The sequence below is a fragment of the Rhyacophila brunnea genome, unplaced genomic scaffold (assembly GCF_057557595.1).
Source record: "Rhyacophila brunnea isolate RB1 unplaced genomic scaffold, BYU_Rbru_1.0 scaffold_19, whole genome shotgun sequence".
NCBI lineage: Eukaryota > Metazoa > Arthropoda > Insecta > Trichoptera > Rhyacophilidae > Rhyacophila > Rhyacophila brunnea.
The window spans coordinates 8,155,597-8,174,992 of record NW_028232848.1 but is presented as its reverse complement, the minus strand read 5'-3'; the positions used below and the strand labels follow the sequence as shown (position 1 = coordinate 8,174,992).

General features: G+C 33.8%; 1 protein-coding gene across 12 annotated transcripts in view; it reads left to right on the top strand.

Moving 5' to 3' along the window:
* Tm1 (tropomyosin 1) overlaps window positions 1-19,396 on the top strand; it is a 97,297-nt gene that overhangs the window by 15,134 nt on the left and 62,767 nt on the right. For all 12 annotated transcript variants that reach the window (XM_085946039.1, XM_085946041.1, XM_085946042.1 and 9 more), the window contains exons 2-3: window positions 4,829-4,980; window positions 9,103-9,228. In XM_085946039.1, the coding sequence (XP_085802165.1) occupies window positions 4,867-4,980; window positions 9,103-9,228 (240 nt within the window). In that variant the 5' untranslated portion in view covers window positions 4,829-4,866. The remainder of the gene's footprint in view (window positions 1-4,828; window positions 4,981-9,102; window positions 9,229-19,396) is intronic.

The window sequence follows — 19,396 nt, the reverse complement described above, 5'->3', positions numbered from 1 at the left end:
ATTAACTTAATGTGTCAAATCTAAGTGCTAAATAGTTTGATTTCAATAACCTTTTAGACCCGTTTCAGACGGGACACTGGTGTCGCGATCGATATAATGTAGGAGGCCTTTGTATTCGAATAAAAGGGCCTTTGTATTATGTTGATGAATGCCCCAGAGCTAATGAGTCAACGCGCGTCCGGTACACTTTTCCGTCGGCCGCTACATTCTCAAGCCGCCGATACACTTGTTTTTATTACCGCAGCCAGTTTTATGTTCTAATTTATAACGCGAAATTATGTGTTGACTCATTAGCTCTGAGGCGTTCATAAACATAATACAAAGGCCCATTTATTCGAATACAAAGGCTTCCTATATTATATCAAGTGCGACACCAGTGTCCCGTCTGAAACGGGTCTAAAAGGTTGTTGAAATCAAACTATTTATCACTTAGATTTGACACATTAAGTTAATATTAAAACAACACAGAGAAATAACATTATGTCGTTTCGTTGTAAGTATAGTATGTAATATTATACTCCCGAAAGCAGTTACGGACAAGAAAAGATTTGAAATCATACATATTATAGTACTTACATTACTTTTATAATAATTCTTTTGCTTGCATGTTCGAAACTACGAAAATTATATTAAATTTACTAGTGTGTAGGTATAATATGCTAATTTACCATTCAGACATTTCCATGTATATTTTATCATATGTACTTATGTATGTTTTATATCTAATGTAATACATTTATTATCTCAGAGAAAAGCGTGATGTGTAGCATCTCTAAGTGAATTAATTAAAAAAAATAAAAATTAGTCAACCGTCGACATTTTGCACGGCATATTAATATTACACTCGCATCAAGATTGAAAACATTTCCATTTAATACATTGTGTTATATATATTTCATAATACATAGGTACCTACACCTTCTCGTGTATTTCCGTCTACCACGAGGGCTGCCAACTATTTTTGAGACGGACTAAAGTTGTGATTATATTATTGAGATGCATGTCGCGCACTGTCACGTTGTCACGGCGACAAATTTAGTCTGGTTTCGTTATTTTGCAGAATATTTTGAAGTCTGTAAATTCAATTATGGAGTAACCTTGTAACGAGTCTCTGTAGATTCAATAATATTTTGAACACCCGCAGACCATAGATAACAGACAACATTCTTATAGAAAATACATAGTGCCAACCGCTAAAAACAAAAAACACGCGACTTTGACGTGATTCGAAAATGTGTAGGCATGTAAAAAGCATGTGTCGATGCAGTGCGGTACAACGTGAGGCGACCTCGTTGTTGTTCTGGTGATTTCGGCAGATTTTGCCAACTGACAATGTTCGTTTCAAGGTTCAAAATGTGCTACGGGATGGGAGCATCAGTCTGATAACATTTTGAACACAAAGAAAAACGACATCACACACTTTTTTCCCGTAGCGGCAGGTTACTGTGACGTCACGTGGTACACGGCATGCACCATAATATATTTCGCGCTTTAGGGACACATATTTTTAGAAAATTAAGTAAAAAATAAAGCTACCTAGTATTTTCGTTGGAGAGTCTTTTATCTTTGTAAAAATAGTGGACGACATTAATTAGTTTTCTTGTACGTCGAATGAGAGGTTCCTTATTATTTGTTATAAGTAGCCTATTGTAAATTTACTTGTCAAAATCATATTGCCGAGCTGTTATATATATTTTTCATTTCCGAACTGTCTTTTGTTTGTGAAATTTTTCTCTTGGAATCTGATAAAATCGTCAATATTTCTTTCTGAAACGAACATGAGGGAATTATGTCTCAAGAGGGTTTCTCTCTTCATTTGTACACAATGGTATTTCGAAACGAATTATCAATGGCCATACATGTCAGTGGCGAAGGGTGGAGGTAGGCTGTTAAGATCTGACATAAACAGTGCACACTAAGCTTTGTTATTCATGCGTATTTGTTTTCATTGAAATAAGACTATAATTTACAGATGGTGTTGGTGAGTTTTTAAATTTTAATTAAACCCAGCGAAAACCAAGCCATAATAGATTATAGTCAAAAAATATTCATCCATCTATAAAATATCTAAAATTATGCAATTAAATCATACATAACTTTAGATAATTTATGGATAGAAAAATATGTTTTTATTTATTATAGATTGGGTTAGGCAGTGCTTAATGAATTAAAAAAAATATTATGTATTCTTAATCCAACGAAAACAAATAAGTATGAATGAAAAAGTGCGCACAATTTTGTTGTATCGCCCAAAATATACCAAAACTATTATGGTTTGGTTCAGGCAGAGTTTAATTGATTTTTAAAAACTAACCAAAACCATCTTTAAATTGTAGTTTTAGTTCAATAAAACCAAATACGATTGACTAACAAAGTTTAATGTGCACTATTTATGACGGATCTTAACAGCCTACCTCCACCCTTCGCTACTGATACATGTAAATGCAATAGAGCACGGGTTCTCAATCAATTTCTGACAACCCCTAGAGAGTCGAATGTTGTTTTCTAACTATTAAAAAAAAAAACTATGATAGAAATACGATAGTAATTTCAAATTATTACGTAACATTCCCTATTAAATTTATTTGGTAAGTATAGTATGTATGTGAATGAAATATCTGAAAATGATATACCTACTTAGTCTAGAATTCAAAATACTAGATGAGGTGTAATTTTAAGACAAATCGAATAAAAATGTGCTCATTGATAATCCACACACGTAAAATGTAATTAAAGGAAATATTGTGATGATTACAAAATTACATGAAAACAATATTGTCCTAGTGATGCCTTGTCCAGATCAAGATTAATCTGTGCATTAGCAAACACACATTGTATAGAAACTGTTCGAAAATTGTATAAGTACGTACTTTATAACTGTTTATGAACATTTTTATGCGAGCATTTATGAACATATTTTGATAAAAAATATTGTCCTATTCATAAGACAAAATGTGATGTTTGATAATTTATATGACGTAAAGGTTTTCTTTGTTCTAGTAAAAATACCAATTCATGTAAATCAATCTGACAATGGAGGTTACTTGCATATCATAAAAAGGAGTCGGGACACGATAAAGATTGGGGACTATTTATTATGTGGCATGTATTTTCAAAGTGAACTTATTCCATATCAACAAATTGTTTGGAAAAAGCCAAAAAAACTGTTTACGGTGTTGATGTTACATATTATGTTTTTTTGTATTGGAATAAGTTACTTTTGTAACTAACACTGATTTTGAAGTTGTTTTTTCTACTGGATTGAATGCTATTAGGTTCTTCTATACCGAAAATACTTGTTCAAAATTGTATTCTTTAAATTCTGGCATTCGACTAAGAAGTGGAATAAGTTTATTTTGAAAATACGCCTCTCATATAGAAGTATGCCAGTTTGCCTCATATTAATAAATTAATAGCATTTTAATTGAAGGGTGGGTACTGATAAACGTTGTCTGTATTATATTAAGTATTTCTTTTCCACTCACAGAGATACATCGTAATTTTAAATATATGAATATTATTATGGAAAAGTTATTTATATCGCTTATAACGAATAATGCATATTGTCGGCCGAATAATCGGAATTACTTCCGAAGCCTTCGGTCCATTTCCCTTGGGCAGGAAGTGGAAAGGCGCTAGTCTCCCAAGAGACACGCAATGCGACTTCGAAGAAGTAAAATAAATATAACATGCAACGCCTATTGAACAACATACATATTATATTAATTTATTATAACTTGATGCAATAGGAGTATTTGAACCACAATACATTGCAGTGTTTTAATGATGGTTTTAAATCGGGGTATACCTACAAATCTTCACAATATGTAGCATACATAATAAACGTGGAGTGTTCGTTCCTGTGGGTCTATTCTATACTTGTCGACCGCTAAAGTGATAAAGTGATAAATATTATCAAACTTAGGGTAGGTTTGTAATACAGTATTAGCACTTATTGTAACAATTACAATACAATGGTTATAATTGTTGCAATAAGTGCTAGATTTTAACAGCAGCAAGAGAGGTGCTGTTAAAATATAGCACTTATTGCAACAATACAACCAACTTATTGTAATTGTTACAATACGCGCTAATACTTTGGATACCAACCTACCCTAAGTTTGATAATATTTATCACTTTATCACTTTAGCGGTCTTCAAGTTTAGAATAGACCCACTGATCTAGTGGGCCACTTCTGGCAAAATTAACACGTTGTGTTTTCAGTGTTCAAATGGCTAATGACAATTCCTCGAAAAAATGGATTATTTTAAATAACCTCCACGCTGTGAACACTCATATGCTTCGTTCGGGAGTGAACAGCTACGCGTGATTAGCTTCTGGAAATAACTTACAGTATCCATGTTTATAAACCCTAAATATGAATCCATATTAAGAGCTTGTGATTTTTCGATTTTTTTTGGTTCTCAGGACTAGAGAATTATGAAGTATATTTGATTTTTTAAGAAATTTATTGAATTTTTCGTTCAGGTGGTTTTCTATCAACAAAAATAAAATAGATACCTATTCTTCAAAATAAATTTTTTTCATTAAGTTTTGAGCCGCCTTTTTTGGCATTCTTTCCGAGATTTAAGTAGACAGCTTTTATAATTATTTAACTTTCCTTCCAAACTCCTAACCTCAATAAACAAGATATTCCTGGTGACTATTTGTCGAACTTTATCAAACGACTTCTCGATAAATTCTCGAAAGTTCTGACAAAAAATCTCGAGAAACTAAAATCAATTTTTCTCACTATTATGTATACGTTTAATGTGTATATAAATTGACAAATAATATATGTTTACCTTTGTTTTTCTTGTATTGCAGACATTTCAATCGGGAAGAGCTAACACACACCAGCCAAAATGGACGCGATTAAGAAGAAGATGCAAGCGATGAAGCTGGAGAAGGACAATGCCTTGGACCGCGCACTCACATGTGAGCAGCAGGCCAAGGATGCCAATCTCAGGGCTGAGAAGGTGGGAAAAACAACATCAGCCATAAGTTTATTGTAAAAAATGCATGATGTAAAATTTGTTGACGATCCCAGAAATTTTGATAACCCATTCAAGGAAGTGTTAAAATTATACCTAAATACAGTGACGTCCCGTAAGTGTGGTCAAAATATTCACTGCATAGGGGCGGCAGATTCTAAAGGGCGGAAAATTGTAATAATTACATTTGCCTATAACAAATTTAGTAATTCTAAAGGAAAGTGGATGAGTTAATCAAATTTTAATGCAGAATATTATAATGACACGTTGTAGGAAGGTAATGAAATTAGAGAACATTTACCATTACAAATGGTAGGTGGTATCATTGTGAGTATTGTTACTGCTTAATGCCACTTTGCCGAGGGACATCGCTACCTAAAATAAAATTGTTTGCAATGTCTAATAATTGATACGTTGGGAGAATGGCTAACCACTATTCTTCGTAAAAATCTGTTAATATAACTTCTACTCTGTGCTAGTAGTGCCATATGCTTCACTTATGGATGATAATTTACATTACGTTAATTTTTATATAGGTAATTATACCTATTCATAGTTGATAATTCAGAATAAAACAATCTAAATGCAAAATTTCTTTTAATACTTTGGACGCGGAAGACGCACCCGGCGCGTAATGGCCAGGCGGCCGATCGATGTAATCAACGTGCATTTTAAAGGTGATAATTAAAAAATCATTATCTACTCAGCAACGAATGAGTTAATACCAAAACAAATAATTACAAGATAAAAAGAACTTTTTATATACAACGTTTTTAAATTTTCTGTTGAATCATATAAACTTGACTTGACTAGCTTAAACGATCAAAAAAAATGTACTTGACATGTCATATTGATTTCCATAGTAACGCACGTATACGTATTAATAATGGTGTCGAAATAACTTTTCATACAAAACAGAATTAACTGAAAATGAATTCAATTCTTCTTAAAGATGGCTAAAAGTATTAAAAAATGCATTGGCATCGTGTTCTGATATATTCTAAAAGTTTCAAATGTCTAGCTAGTCGGGAAGTTAGTTAAAAATCAATTGCAAGATTTGTACCGGACAAAGAACCACCGGACAAATAAGAATACGATCTAAGAAAAACGTTTTAAATTGAAATCGAACTCTTCTAGTATTTTTTTCCTGATTGGGCACTGGATCAATTTTAATTAAGAAATCCAACAGGATAGGATGTACCTACATAGTTTTTTTTTAATTACTTATCATATAAATCGTCTCACGTTCGAGTGAGTACGTGCTGGTTCAAATCCCGAGTCTGGCAAAAATATTAGTTGTTGTTTTTACAATGTGTACAACGAAAAGGCGATTTTGATGATAATCATTGTAATTATGTACAAATTAATTAAAATAACTTTGATTTATATGGCAATACTATTAATACTGCAAGTGAAAGTAAAGTACGCAAATTTAACGGTGTCATCATAATTGATTGCGCATAATATCTAAAAGAATATAGATAATTATGTTATGTTATACATATGTAAGGCGTAAATAATTTCAAGGCCTATAAGAAAATGAGTTACGCGTGTTGATCTCGAAGAATGGCTGCAGATTAAAAAGAAATGCGGTTATTTAGGTTAATTGAAAATCACCATAAATCAAATGTAAAATAATGAGTCAATATCCAAAGCAGCCGAGCGCGAAAATGAATAAGTACACAGATGAGATGAGATGAATATTAATTAATTAGAAATAATAGTTGATATTTATTATACTAGATAGGCATACTGCATTTTTTATAATTAATAGTAGGTATACTTATGAATAAAATTATTAATGTATGCAACACTAGACTTTACTAGATATGTTTTGAAAACAATACGATAATGCATAGACAGGTAATAGAGAATAACTCTCTCTCTGGTTAAATAACATAGATTTTGTATTAATTCAACCGCTAAGCTATATTTATTTTTAATCTTGTAGAACGAATGTAATGCAACATGTAATAGGTCTGGCTATATAAATATTCAATCATAATTATTTAATGGTTATGCTAAAGATTCTTTGAGTTGGTAAATTTAATGATGATATGTTTGAAGCTGAAATTGCTGTTATTAAATTGATAAAAATCTGTAAAGCTAACACAAGATGTGTGGTTTTCATAATGCATTAGGTTTTGTCGCATATCATAAGTAAAAGTTTGGTATTCAAATCCTCGTCACGGATCTATTTGGATTTTATTGTGATTGGTTAGTAGTTATGAGTAGCTTTGAAGATATAGACCAAATGTAGGTGTATGCGATTTTTATTAAAAATAATAACAAGATAAAAAGAACTTTTTATATACCTACAATGTTTTAAAATTTTCTGTTGAATCATATAAACTTGACTTGACTAGCTTAAGCGATCAAAAAAAATTGTACTTGATATAAATAATACTGAAATGTCATTTTGACATGTCATATTGATTTCCATAGTAACGCACGTGTAAATTAATAATTTAGTTGCTAGACCCCAGACAAGATAATGGTGTCGAAATAACTTTTCATACAAAACAGAATTAACTGAAAATGAATTCAATTCTGCTTAAAGATGGCTAAAAGTATTATAAGAATGCATTGGCATCGTGTTCTGATATATTCTAAAAGTTTCAAATGTCTTAGGGAAGTTAGTTAAAAATCGATTGCAAGATTTGTTCTGGATAAACAACCACCGGAAAAACAAGAATACGACCTAATAAAAACGTTGTAATAAAATATATAAAATTACACACACCCTTGAAATCATGTGACAATTTTATTTTCAGTATTTTCACTTAAAACAAATGAGAAATGAGATGAAAAAATAATATTTTTAACTAATTAAATGACGTTTTTGCTAAATGCATGTATACAAATAACTGTTAATTACAGCAAATTCTTTAATTGAAATGATTTATTATTGAATGTACATAATTATAGTTAATTGTAATTTTAGATAAACTAATTTGTATCCCTTGTTTTATACTATAAGTGAATATTTTGACATTTCGAATTGACAATGTAGAAAGGTTAAAGATATCATTATTTTTTACCTGATTAAAGACTATTTGTATATTAGTCAGGGTATGGACCTAATAGGTTGAGCAAGTGGCTGACATCCATTTCTCGTAAAAAATCTAAATCTGTTAATACAAACCTCTACCCTGTGTAGGCCCAAATGATCTTATTAGGATCGGGCATGGTCGAAAAAAAAGACTGTCATAAGTCTAAACTAGTTAAATTTATAATAATTCTAATTTGCATGGTGGGTGTCTCAAAGTTATTCAAAAGTGACTAATTTTTGACTGGTATTTCAATAATACAGACACCCACGATGGCTGAGAGGCTTACGTATCGGGTCCCAGGTTCGAATCCTGGGTCTGGCAAGTACGCATATTGTTTTTCGATTTGTGTGTGAGTCAGGGTATGGACCTAATAGGTTGAGCAAGTGGCTGACATCCATTTCTCGTAAAAACAAAATCTGTTAATACAACCTCCATTCTACGGGGAATGGGACGACGCACTGTCGTAAACACGTGTAGACGAGGTATTTTAATTAGTTTCTATCTACTACTTAGTAGTTTGAATTCATTTTACTCTTAACATAATGTATTCTTTATCGCGGATTGAGAATTACCATGCCTAAGGCTTTATATTAAATAAAAAACTCTTTTTTCGTTGGAACTTAAACATATGCACGATTAAATCATTGTTTACGTCTGCATATTTACATTCTTACCAACTATTAAATCATAATATAATCATTGAAGTATAAATAATAATGTTGAATATATTTTTTAAAGTACCTATAAGTACCTAACGTCTATTTATTTTCGAATTCCGTGGCGCCCAGTTGTCCGGTGCCAAATCGTCCTAGACTCATTCTATGGAGGCCCATATGATCATCTAAGGATCGAACAAGTAGTAGTAGTTGTATTTAAAAAACACTATCTACTAAAAATACATTGTCTTTACATTGATGATTTACTGACGGGGGTTATGATTTTTCAATATATGAATTATTTAATTAAAAACTGAGAAACAATGTCGGTTTGACTTGTTTGTGAATTATTTTGAAAATAAAATAAATTAATTTGATGATTGTTTTTTGTGTGACAGGCTGAGGAGGAAGCACGCTCACTGCAGAAGAAGATCCAGTCGATTGAGAACGATCTCGATCAGACCCAGGAGGCCTTAACTTTGGTCAATGCCAAACTTGAGGAGAAGGACAAAGCCCTCCAGAATGTAAGTGACATTATTATTTTTACTAAATCAGTGCAATGTAGGAGACTGGACTAGTCCATTTATGATAAATATAATATAGGTACCCTTGAAGAGTCCTGCCAGTGAACACAGCAGTGAGCTAAAATTACGCTCTTTGAAGTCGTCCCTTTACACCTAGTTACCTACGAGAAATTGTCAAAGAATTAACACGTAGGCATGTTGTAATTTATATTAAAAAGTAAAGAAACTATTATAATTAATTGCCACATGTTTGAAGCTTTGTGGACATAATTTCGATGGATTAAAAAAGAAATATCTACCTACCTACCTGCCCAATATTCAGTGTTATTAAATAAACAAAATTTGGTACTTGTGTATTATACCTACACTTTAGTTATATGATTTGAAGTTTAGATATAAAACAATAATTAGTACCTATTGAGACAGCAATAAGTATTACTTTGTATAATTTCATTTTACAAACAGTTTAATATTAATTACATTAATTCAAAAAAATGTTTTTTAGTAGACTGTTGTTAATTTAATGTGTGTAGTTATTAGCAAAACTGTGAATGCGCTATGTTATTTACATAAATAAGTGTATAGTTTTTTTTTTGATAATAATGTCACAACTGAAATCGACTAATAAACTTGTTTCGTAATTTAATAAACAAACTATTTTACTATTGGTTTAATTCTAACCAATCAATTTAATAGGCTCGCGTTAGTCGTGTTTATTTTGTTTTTTTTTAAAGTTTCAAATGATGCATAAGATGACGTTTGCCGGTATAATGCACATTTCCGGAAAAATGTCTCAACCAACGTTGCAAACATCTTGTATATTAGGTAGGTAGGAACCTACCCAACACCATAATGCCAGTTTTAATTTAGGTATACCGTATACCTATGTATTTACCTTCATTAATGTTATTCCGTTTATTCGTGTCTATAGCACGACATATTATAGTCCAGTATTTTTAAATACGAACCAAATAATTATCGGAAATTCACATTAATTTATGTTTGAGTAGATAGACAATCGGAATTATATTTAAATGAAAACCAAACATTATATTTAATGATAAGAGGAAAACTACAAACATTAGTGAACATTAAAAATGCATTAAGAATACCTATTATGTATTACGGTGATCTGAGTGGGTAGTACCTATATTATAAATTATAAGTCACATAAAAGGTATATTTTGCTAGTGACAAAATGTCCCCTTCTATATAGCAAGTATGAATCCCGCGTCTGACATGTTCACACGTTCTTCATTCCATGTGTTAGGTTCAGCACGTGGACTTGATAGATTAAACAAATGGTTAACAACCACTTCACATTAAAAATCTGTCAAGAATATACGGAATGCAGCCAATATTCATACTGGATTGTAGAGCTAGTTAAATAACATATTAGATATAATAATAAATATTATTTTTATTCACCGCAATGAATGTGTCATTCATTTACCATACATACCAACATAATAATATATTTTTATGCCGCGTTTTTTTAGTTCGTAAGTTCATATCCCATTTAAAATGCATTATGCAGCAGATGTTTGTGCAGTTTTTAGATGCATAATAATTAATTAATCACGTGGCGAATTTATAAAACAAACGTCCAGACTTTTTTCTTTAATAATTATATAGGCATTGTATTTTTTATAAATATTATTAGTAAACTTAGCAAGCTCCGTGACGCTCCGCTAAAGTATCCGATTATGAAGTCGCGGTTCACGGGTTCGTATCTCGGGTGGGCAATATTATTTTTCAATGTGTGCTAGGAGTCAGGTCACGTAGGCGTAGGTGCCCAACAGGTTGAGCAATTGGCTAACATATTATATTAAATATAATATGTTAGCCAATTGCTCAACCTGTTGGGCTCGTAAAACAATCGTTATGAGACCTTTTCGTGAGGCGGCCAAGATCCAACTGAAAAAAGCTAAGTCGCGCTAAAAAGCCCTTCATAATCTTTCAAAGATATGTTTTTATGTATAAAAAAACGGCTTGGGCCTCATATCCAGTAGGTCAATGTAAATACCTAGTCAAAGATAAATGTCAAGGCTATATCGTATTCAGGACAGAAAAAAATATAGTTTAAATGTGTAAAATAAAATCATAGAATGGTAGTGTGAAATGTTTGCCAAGCACACCTCTCGACACGTCCGCCCTCGTCGGAATGCTTTGTTCGTCTAATTTGAAATGCGCCTGGGCCTTCTCGAGTGTTCTGAAATCTATTTCGGTCCTGGACAGTCTCCCGGACCCAAATATGGCGCCCGACTCCTGAAACTTCAAGCGTAACATTTCTATTTTTATCCGAAGCCGGCAACCCCGCCCTCCAGGCTGCTGCGATCACAGACTATGTATATCGATGGATGAATGGGAAATACCGCATTTCTGCGTTTTTTAATTTTGCGACTGTGCCAAAAAATAATGTCAGCAACCGTGAATTACTCAAAAACTTCTCACTTCCGAGTGCGAGAGGTCGTTCTCGCCGCGGGTACCTATCTACCTATTCAGTCAAAGTGCATCTGATTGATGACGTTATATCACTTGACGTTATTCATTGAATATTCATCGACATTTATTAAATTAAAATAAATCTTTGGAAGTAGAAATGAATTCCAATCGGGGGAACTGTGTCTCTAAAGTTCAATCACAATTTAAAACGTCGTCTGCGCCGAAAAGCATAGTGTTCGTGAAACAATCCGGAAAGTCATTGTTTAAAAGTTCGCGCGTGTCGTTCAGTATCAACGTCGACCGACAGATGTCGGGCAAGACTCGGTCGCGGCGCTCGCGTCGCAACAAGGAAATGTGTACTAACGCCTCTGACGATCAGTCGGGGCAAAATGGCCGCGGGCACGGTCCGACAGTAAACGGCGAAGACGAAATGTCAGGCCGAAAAGTCGGCGGGACGGGAAAGAAGCGAGGGCACCAGCACCACCCCCGCGACAGGGGGTCTCGCGGACCCTCCGCTTCGGGCGAATCTTCTTCGGGAGGTGACGCGGCCCCGATCGCACCTTCGGGCCACGTAACCTCAAACGACGCGAAGATCGCCCCAAAACAAATCGAAGACGGCGGACCGGCTGATCGGGGAAACAGAACGACTTTGACAGGTGCCTTAAATAAAAGTAATTTAGATAATAACAACGCGGCCTTAATCGTGAGCGACGAACGTACGAATATAGTTATTAATGATAATTTAAATGTAAATAAATCTGACGTCCGGGGTCCCGACCCAAATGTAAACAATGACTTGACTGATGTCAAACTGGATGTTGTCAGTGTGAATTCGCGCGTGACATTCGTAAATAACGATGACGTGATAGATCTTTGTGAAAGTGAGGTGGAGAAAAAGACCAAGAAGACTTCTCGCACTCCCAAAAAGCAGCATTCGGGGAAAAAAGTACGAAGCGCACCCCTCGTGGACTTTAAGAATGTCGATATCAAGTGGGAACCGAGGGGCAACGCCGAGGGGTCTTCGAGTATCGAAGGGGACGGGGACGATGACCTTTTCGGAGACGCGGACCCCGAAACGGAGGAACTGTCCAGGCTCAGATGCCCCAGTGAAAGGACTGAAGTGGTCGCCGAACGCGAAGCCAGGCGAAGGCATCGCTGCGCAGACTATCCGGGTCTGGCCTTCGGAAGCTCGATATTTAGCTCGGACACCATGATGAAATTTGCATTAATAAAAAACGAACTTCAAAACATCAAGGAGACAGCGCTTAAGAGGGTAATTTGTTGATTATTATTCTTCTATGCCACATACCATTTTATGTATATTTTAATTGTGTAAAATGAAGAATTCCTCTCACTATGGATGTATGTTATTCCAAGACAATATTATGATGATCTCGATGTTCATTTACCATATCAACTGTTATGACAAGCTATACGAATCAATCATAATAATTATGATTTTACTACCTACTTACGAATATTTTTCAGACTTCAGTATTGCTACCTAGTTACTTCAATAACATGACGTCTTATTTTATTCAAATTGAACCATAAACAAAAAAATCTAGCAAAGAGAACTGGACAATGGGATTGCTATACCTACCTATGTATCAAATTAATTCAACGGCTTTCTACTGGCATTTAAAATTGCAATGCAATTTCTAAATTAGAACGGTCGAACGTCAACCTTTTTGTCATGCCAACAAATCCAGGACCAAAAAAACAATTGTGCCAACGATCATTGATTATTGACATTAGAAATTTACAATATGATCAGAGCATACTTTAATAAGTTTTATTCATGTCTTAAATAGTTTATATTGTCGCCACTAAGAATCTAACAGGATTCTAATAAGAATAGAAAACAATGTTCGATCCAATAAATTATGACGTTGTCAAAAGCATTAACATAAAAAGTGGGCGCTTCAGACACAAACGCATAAATGGACCGATGACTTTGCTAATTTAAATATTTAGGAGCAACAATATTGTATTTTATAAAAATCTTGCAGACTCGTCTATTTGTTGAAGAATTAACGCCACTGCGTACTTTGGCAGCCTATTTATATCTTTTGCACGTCACGTTTCGCATTGGCTTGCACACAAAACGTATTCGGCAAGATTTCGTTCGTGCCGTCCCGTTGAAATTATTTAAAATTTCTTTTTTGTCCACATTCTGTGCTGAATTTTATCGTCAAAAATTTCATTCCAATTGAATTCGTTTAGCGCAAAACTCTTGACAGTCTCCGCGCCGTCGCCTAGTGCGCATGTCCCCGTAGCACGTGGGTTTGACGTTGGTAGCCTTGAACGTCGGCCGAATGCATTTTTATCCATTGCAAATATTAATTACCTACATATTTAAAATTTGTATTTAGAAATGTGTATCAACTTCTTAACCCTGTAATTCCAACATTGGTCTCTAGATGCATTGTGTGCATTTCGATTTGTCTATGAATACTACCTATTATCTACCTATGATTTTACATAAAAAACAATGCATGACGTTAGTACATTTAAAGTTTAAATCAAAATGTGTGAAAAAACTTGATATTAGGTAGGTGCCTAATAACACAAATATATCAACAAATTTTCCAAGATAGCAAAACACCTATACGCGTTTGGTAATAATTATTTTAAGCAGCATCAGGCCACGCCGTCTTACTTATTAGTTTGCACTATCAAATCTTATAATAATTCATTAATGTTAGGTAGCTACCTACTTGATGTCTAATGGATTTAAGTTTTGTACTATTCCATCTGAGTCGTTTCGAGACACCCGCGTTTCGTCTTTCGGCATCTTCAGGCACTATGCGTACCCCCTTAATGGTAATTGTACACTGATACAGATAAAAATCGTATTACCTACCAAATACAGGATGAAGTATAAAACAAATTTTGAACACTTGAAGTGTTTCTAATAACCCGTACCTAATAGATAATTAGATACATATTAATTCACTGTAAGCGTATCAATATTTTCATAACTGGGAAACAACGCAACATGTTGGGAGTTTATAAAGTTAATGAGTAATAAATGTCAATAAATATACGTAGGTACCTACTTATAATCCAGGTTGCAAAAAACTATTCCAATGGAATAGGTACCTAGTACAAAACTTAAATCCATTCGAGTTTAAATTCAAGTTCCACTACGTCCCCCCCCCTATATTTATAACTGTTATATCATTAATTAGTTAATTACAATCAAGCACAGTTTTAATAAACAACCGATAGGTAGACTGCGTGTCATGTTTATCTTTACGAATTTATCCTTATTGATTTTTGACCTTTATATCGGAAATAAATAAAGATTGCTCGTTGTAACAATTTAGTATGTAAGAATTACAAGATAAAAAGAACTTTTTATATACTTACCACGTTTTTAAATTTTCTATTGAATCATATAAACTTTACAATTCTATGTACCTATTAATAAAAACTTTTTATCGTACTTGATAGAAATACTGAATAAATGTCATTTTGACATTTCATATTGATTTCCATAGTAACGCACATATAGGTATATTAATAATTTAGTTGCTAGGACCCTCTTAGCAACCAACAATAATAACTTTCCATACAAAACAGAATTAACTGAAAATTAATTCAATTCTGCTTAAAAATGGCTAAAAGTATTAAAAGAATGCATTGTCGTCGTGTTCTGATATATTCTAAAAGTTTCAAATGTCTAGCTAGTCGGGAAGTTAGTTAAAAATCTTCAATCGTCCAATACAAATCTTGGACAAACAAGAAAATAAATGTACTGGACACGCAAGAAAAAATTAGTACTGGAAAAACAAGAATACGAGCTAATAAAAACGTGGTAATAAAAAATAAGAGAGTGCCTACTTTTCATGGCGATGGGCTACCCTGTTCGCAAACCATGCGCAAATAGGTGGTCAAAAAAAAGTCCTAATAGGAAAGGAATAATAGTTTTAAATCTGTCGTGAAAATGCGAGAAATCATTGGTTTTATCAGCATAATTATTATTCATTATAAAACATTGTTATTAGATAGCTGAGTTTCTAAGTAGATTAACTATGTTAATGGAATAATTTGCTTATCTATTTGTGGAAAATTGCAATGTAAATAATATAAAACTGTAATATAGTACATTCTACACAAATCTACAGGTATCTATTTACCATTTTGTCATTGTTTACGAATTGATAACATTTCGGAGCAAAAAGAAAACTCGCTCGTAGTGATTTCATTGAAAATCACTAGGTTCCGCTAGTGTGCACTGATTTACTGTCTATTTTTATTTACTCCATTGTCGCGAAGTTCGCGCATATAATTAGGCGGGAAATGTACAAGGTTTACAAAGTTTCGTATCGAGCAACACACTGATTGATTTTTGATACGTTATCAACCTTCAATCGGAAGGTATGCAGTGACTTCACTGTAGTTTATTAATTACTACGTTTGTACATAGCTTTACTCATGGTTTCCCTTTTTTGACTGTTTCCATTATTAGTTTACGAAAAACAAATCAATGAATGTTTTGTTAATTCTCTTGTCCAGTGTGTCACTAGTTTATACCGTTTATAGGTTCTGCTTGTGCGTTTATTTAGTTAGATTAAATTCTTTTCCCCATAGATAATCTGTTATCCTTTGATATTTTCAACAATTATTTCTTTTTTTTTGAAACCACTGCCTGCAGGATTATTCGTAATTTCGAAAAGATCGCCGTCCATCATTACTTCATTGTAAAATTGTAGATATTATAATCGTCGAATTAATGACGTCAGAAAATTTTGTTGTTTCGTAACCGAGATTATCAATAATTATTAGAGGAATATTAAATGAATTAGGTACCTACCCACGTCCATAAATTGATATTTAATTCCATTCCATTGTTTATTTTTCTGTTAATGTATTGGAATCTTCAGTGAATTAAATCACAAATTTAGTTAATTTTGTTGCGTTGATCTATATTTTATCCAAGAAATCTTCAGCACTCTTGAGCTTATTGTTTCGGAACATTCAAATTTTGTGTTTATTGTGGTTATAATACCTGCATGGCCCCCACAAAGGGGGGCTGATAGGGCTCTAACCTGGGGGCCCGGCGTGGTGATTCGGCCAGATAAGTGAGCTGATCACACATCACAATTATTGTGCTCTATTAGTAACGAAAAGTTACAAATAGCGCTATTTTCGTCCAAGAATGTTGACATTTTATAATACATAATATGTGATTGTGCCATGAAATTTTTGATTATTGTGTCGATAGTTGACAATTCCACAATTCAAGTGGGTGTCTTAAATATCTAATAAAAATTGCTACAAATACACTGATTACCTATCTTAATTTTGCCTTTAACATTCTGCCAAAGATTCTGGCCTGGGGGCCCGCTTCAGGATGTGGGGGCCATGAATAACTGGATATTATATTTTTCATTAAATGTTTAACGAACTTAGTAAAACAATATAACTATCTTTATATTGCAGGACCGTACTTACGTAAATAATAATATGGGATTATATTCGTCTTTAAATAATGCTATACATATCTAATAATATCATGATCTTTTTAGTCGTGTCCGGAAACTTGTACGTATGCAGTTCGCCGTATCACACTTCCGCCGTGAAATGTTGTATCGGAAATATATGGCCGTATATTTAAAGACCGTACTACCTCTTTGGGTAGTATTGTACTGACAAAAAAATCATGTTTAAAAAAACACGGTTCTTGTCTGTTTACACTCAACAGGAAACCAGCAGCAAATAATTTTTGAAAATAGCCGATGTAATGGATTATTTGTTAGGTTAGGTTAGGTTAGGTTTTCATTTTTGATTTTATGAATTTTGCCAAAATCACCTATGAAAATTGAATTCATGTTCATATTGAATCTAATAAAAAATGAATACTATACGGTCATCTCTTTCCGATAAGAAATCTCACGGCGTAATGTTTTACGTACGATTTACATGTAACTCTTTTTAGCAACTACATAATTGATTACAATTAATTAATATTTATAAATCAGTTCGTTCGATTGGGGTTCTAATTAAGTCGAAATCCATCATCAAGCAGTTGTTAAACAGCATCTCATGTTCATCTCTTAATGCGCATTGCCATAATAACAGTACCTATTATATCATTCTTTCAAATTCTTGTATCTTGTGTGTATTGTTGATTTCATGAGAATCTAGTCGCCGAGCCAACTAACTGTACAAAATACATTGTTGAATAACAAAATGTTGCGTAGGTTTTTTTTTTCTCAGCGACAGTGTTGAAGAATCGCATAGGAATAAAAAAACAACTTTCGGCACGAAGTCATTTGTAATTAATTACAAAAAAAACGTAATTAATTACTTGCCCGCTCCTGGCATAAATGCGTGGAGATTTGGAAACTCGATATTCCTGCACTTAGGTACCTACTACTGACGGAAAAGTATATCTTTCATATACTTAATATACGTATATTCATTTACTTATTCTTCTTCGATGGCGCTACAGCTCAAGTTGAGCCGTGTTTTCCAGTTCCTGATTTTTAGCAGCTGGTTGGCATCTTTTGTAACGTTATCACCCCATCGTGTGCGTGGCTTTCCCACTGGCCTTTCCCCCCCTGGGTTTCCTTCGAGGATCTTCTTCGGTATCCGTGACTCAGGCGTGCGCTGGACATGGCCTGCCCAGTTTAGCTTCTGGAGTTTTATGAAAGTGGAGAGTTTTGAATCTTGGTATAAGCGGTATAGTTCCGTGTTGTACCTAATTCTCCACTCCCCACCATCATTCATGGGTCCGTATATCCGCCTCAGGATCTTTCTCTCAAAGCAGTCCACCATTTCAGCTGCTTTCATATTTAGCGTCCATGACTCGCATCCGTATGCAACGACTGTGCGTATGACGGTTCTTTCATTTATTCATTTACTTACCTTACCTATACCTATTACCATAAAGGTCTGTAAAGGAATTTGATATCTTGACTCAGGAAACGTGATTTAGTATGACTCCGTATAGTGTGAAATAAGGGTTGGGTGCATTTGCGGGTTTAGGTCCTGATTTTGAGGCCCTCCACAATAAAAAACTAAAAGAAAAATCATAAGTTCCAACTACCAACCTAATCTACCAAGTAAAAAAATAATATCAATGTATCTCTTCTCTAGAATCACAATATCATTAACTAAAAACTAATCATTTTTGAAGACGACATTTTTTGTGTGTATTACCTAAGTATCTGTTTGAGTGATTATGTTATGAGATCCTTTGATGTTTGTTGCAGGGATTTTGTTATGCTTTGGTTAATATTGTATACTTACTCAAATTTTGAAATATGTAATTAAATAATGAATGGTTTGAACTGTTTCGAGGCCCCCTTTTAAACCGTCCGACGAATCGATTGCGTCATCTGCGTCAAAGAAAATCGCCGCTGCGCTTAGGTACTCCTTTTTAGATTCACCCTTACACACATCTTGTGTATATCGGTCTAACTCTGCTATTTTCACCATGCAATGCTATATTTCCCATTAGATACGTATGCATTGGTAAATACTGTTAATCCCCTGCCCTAGTATATACTAGGTAGAGACGCCGTATCCGTGATCTGCATAATATCACCATGAGATACTTTTACATTCGTCTTGTTGCTTGTATCTCGTGTTTCTTCATCACGCTTCGGTGACGAGGAGTCGGTATATAGCATCAAATATCTTAGCTCTTAGCAGACCTACCAACATAAGAGATGTTGTAGTACCTACATACTGCACAGTCACTCGAAAC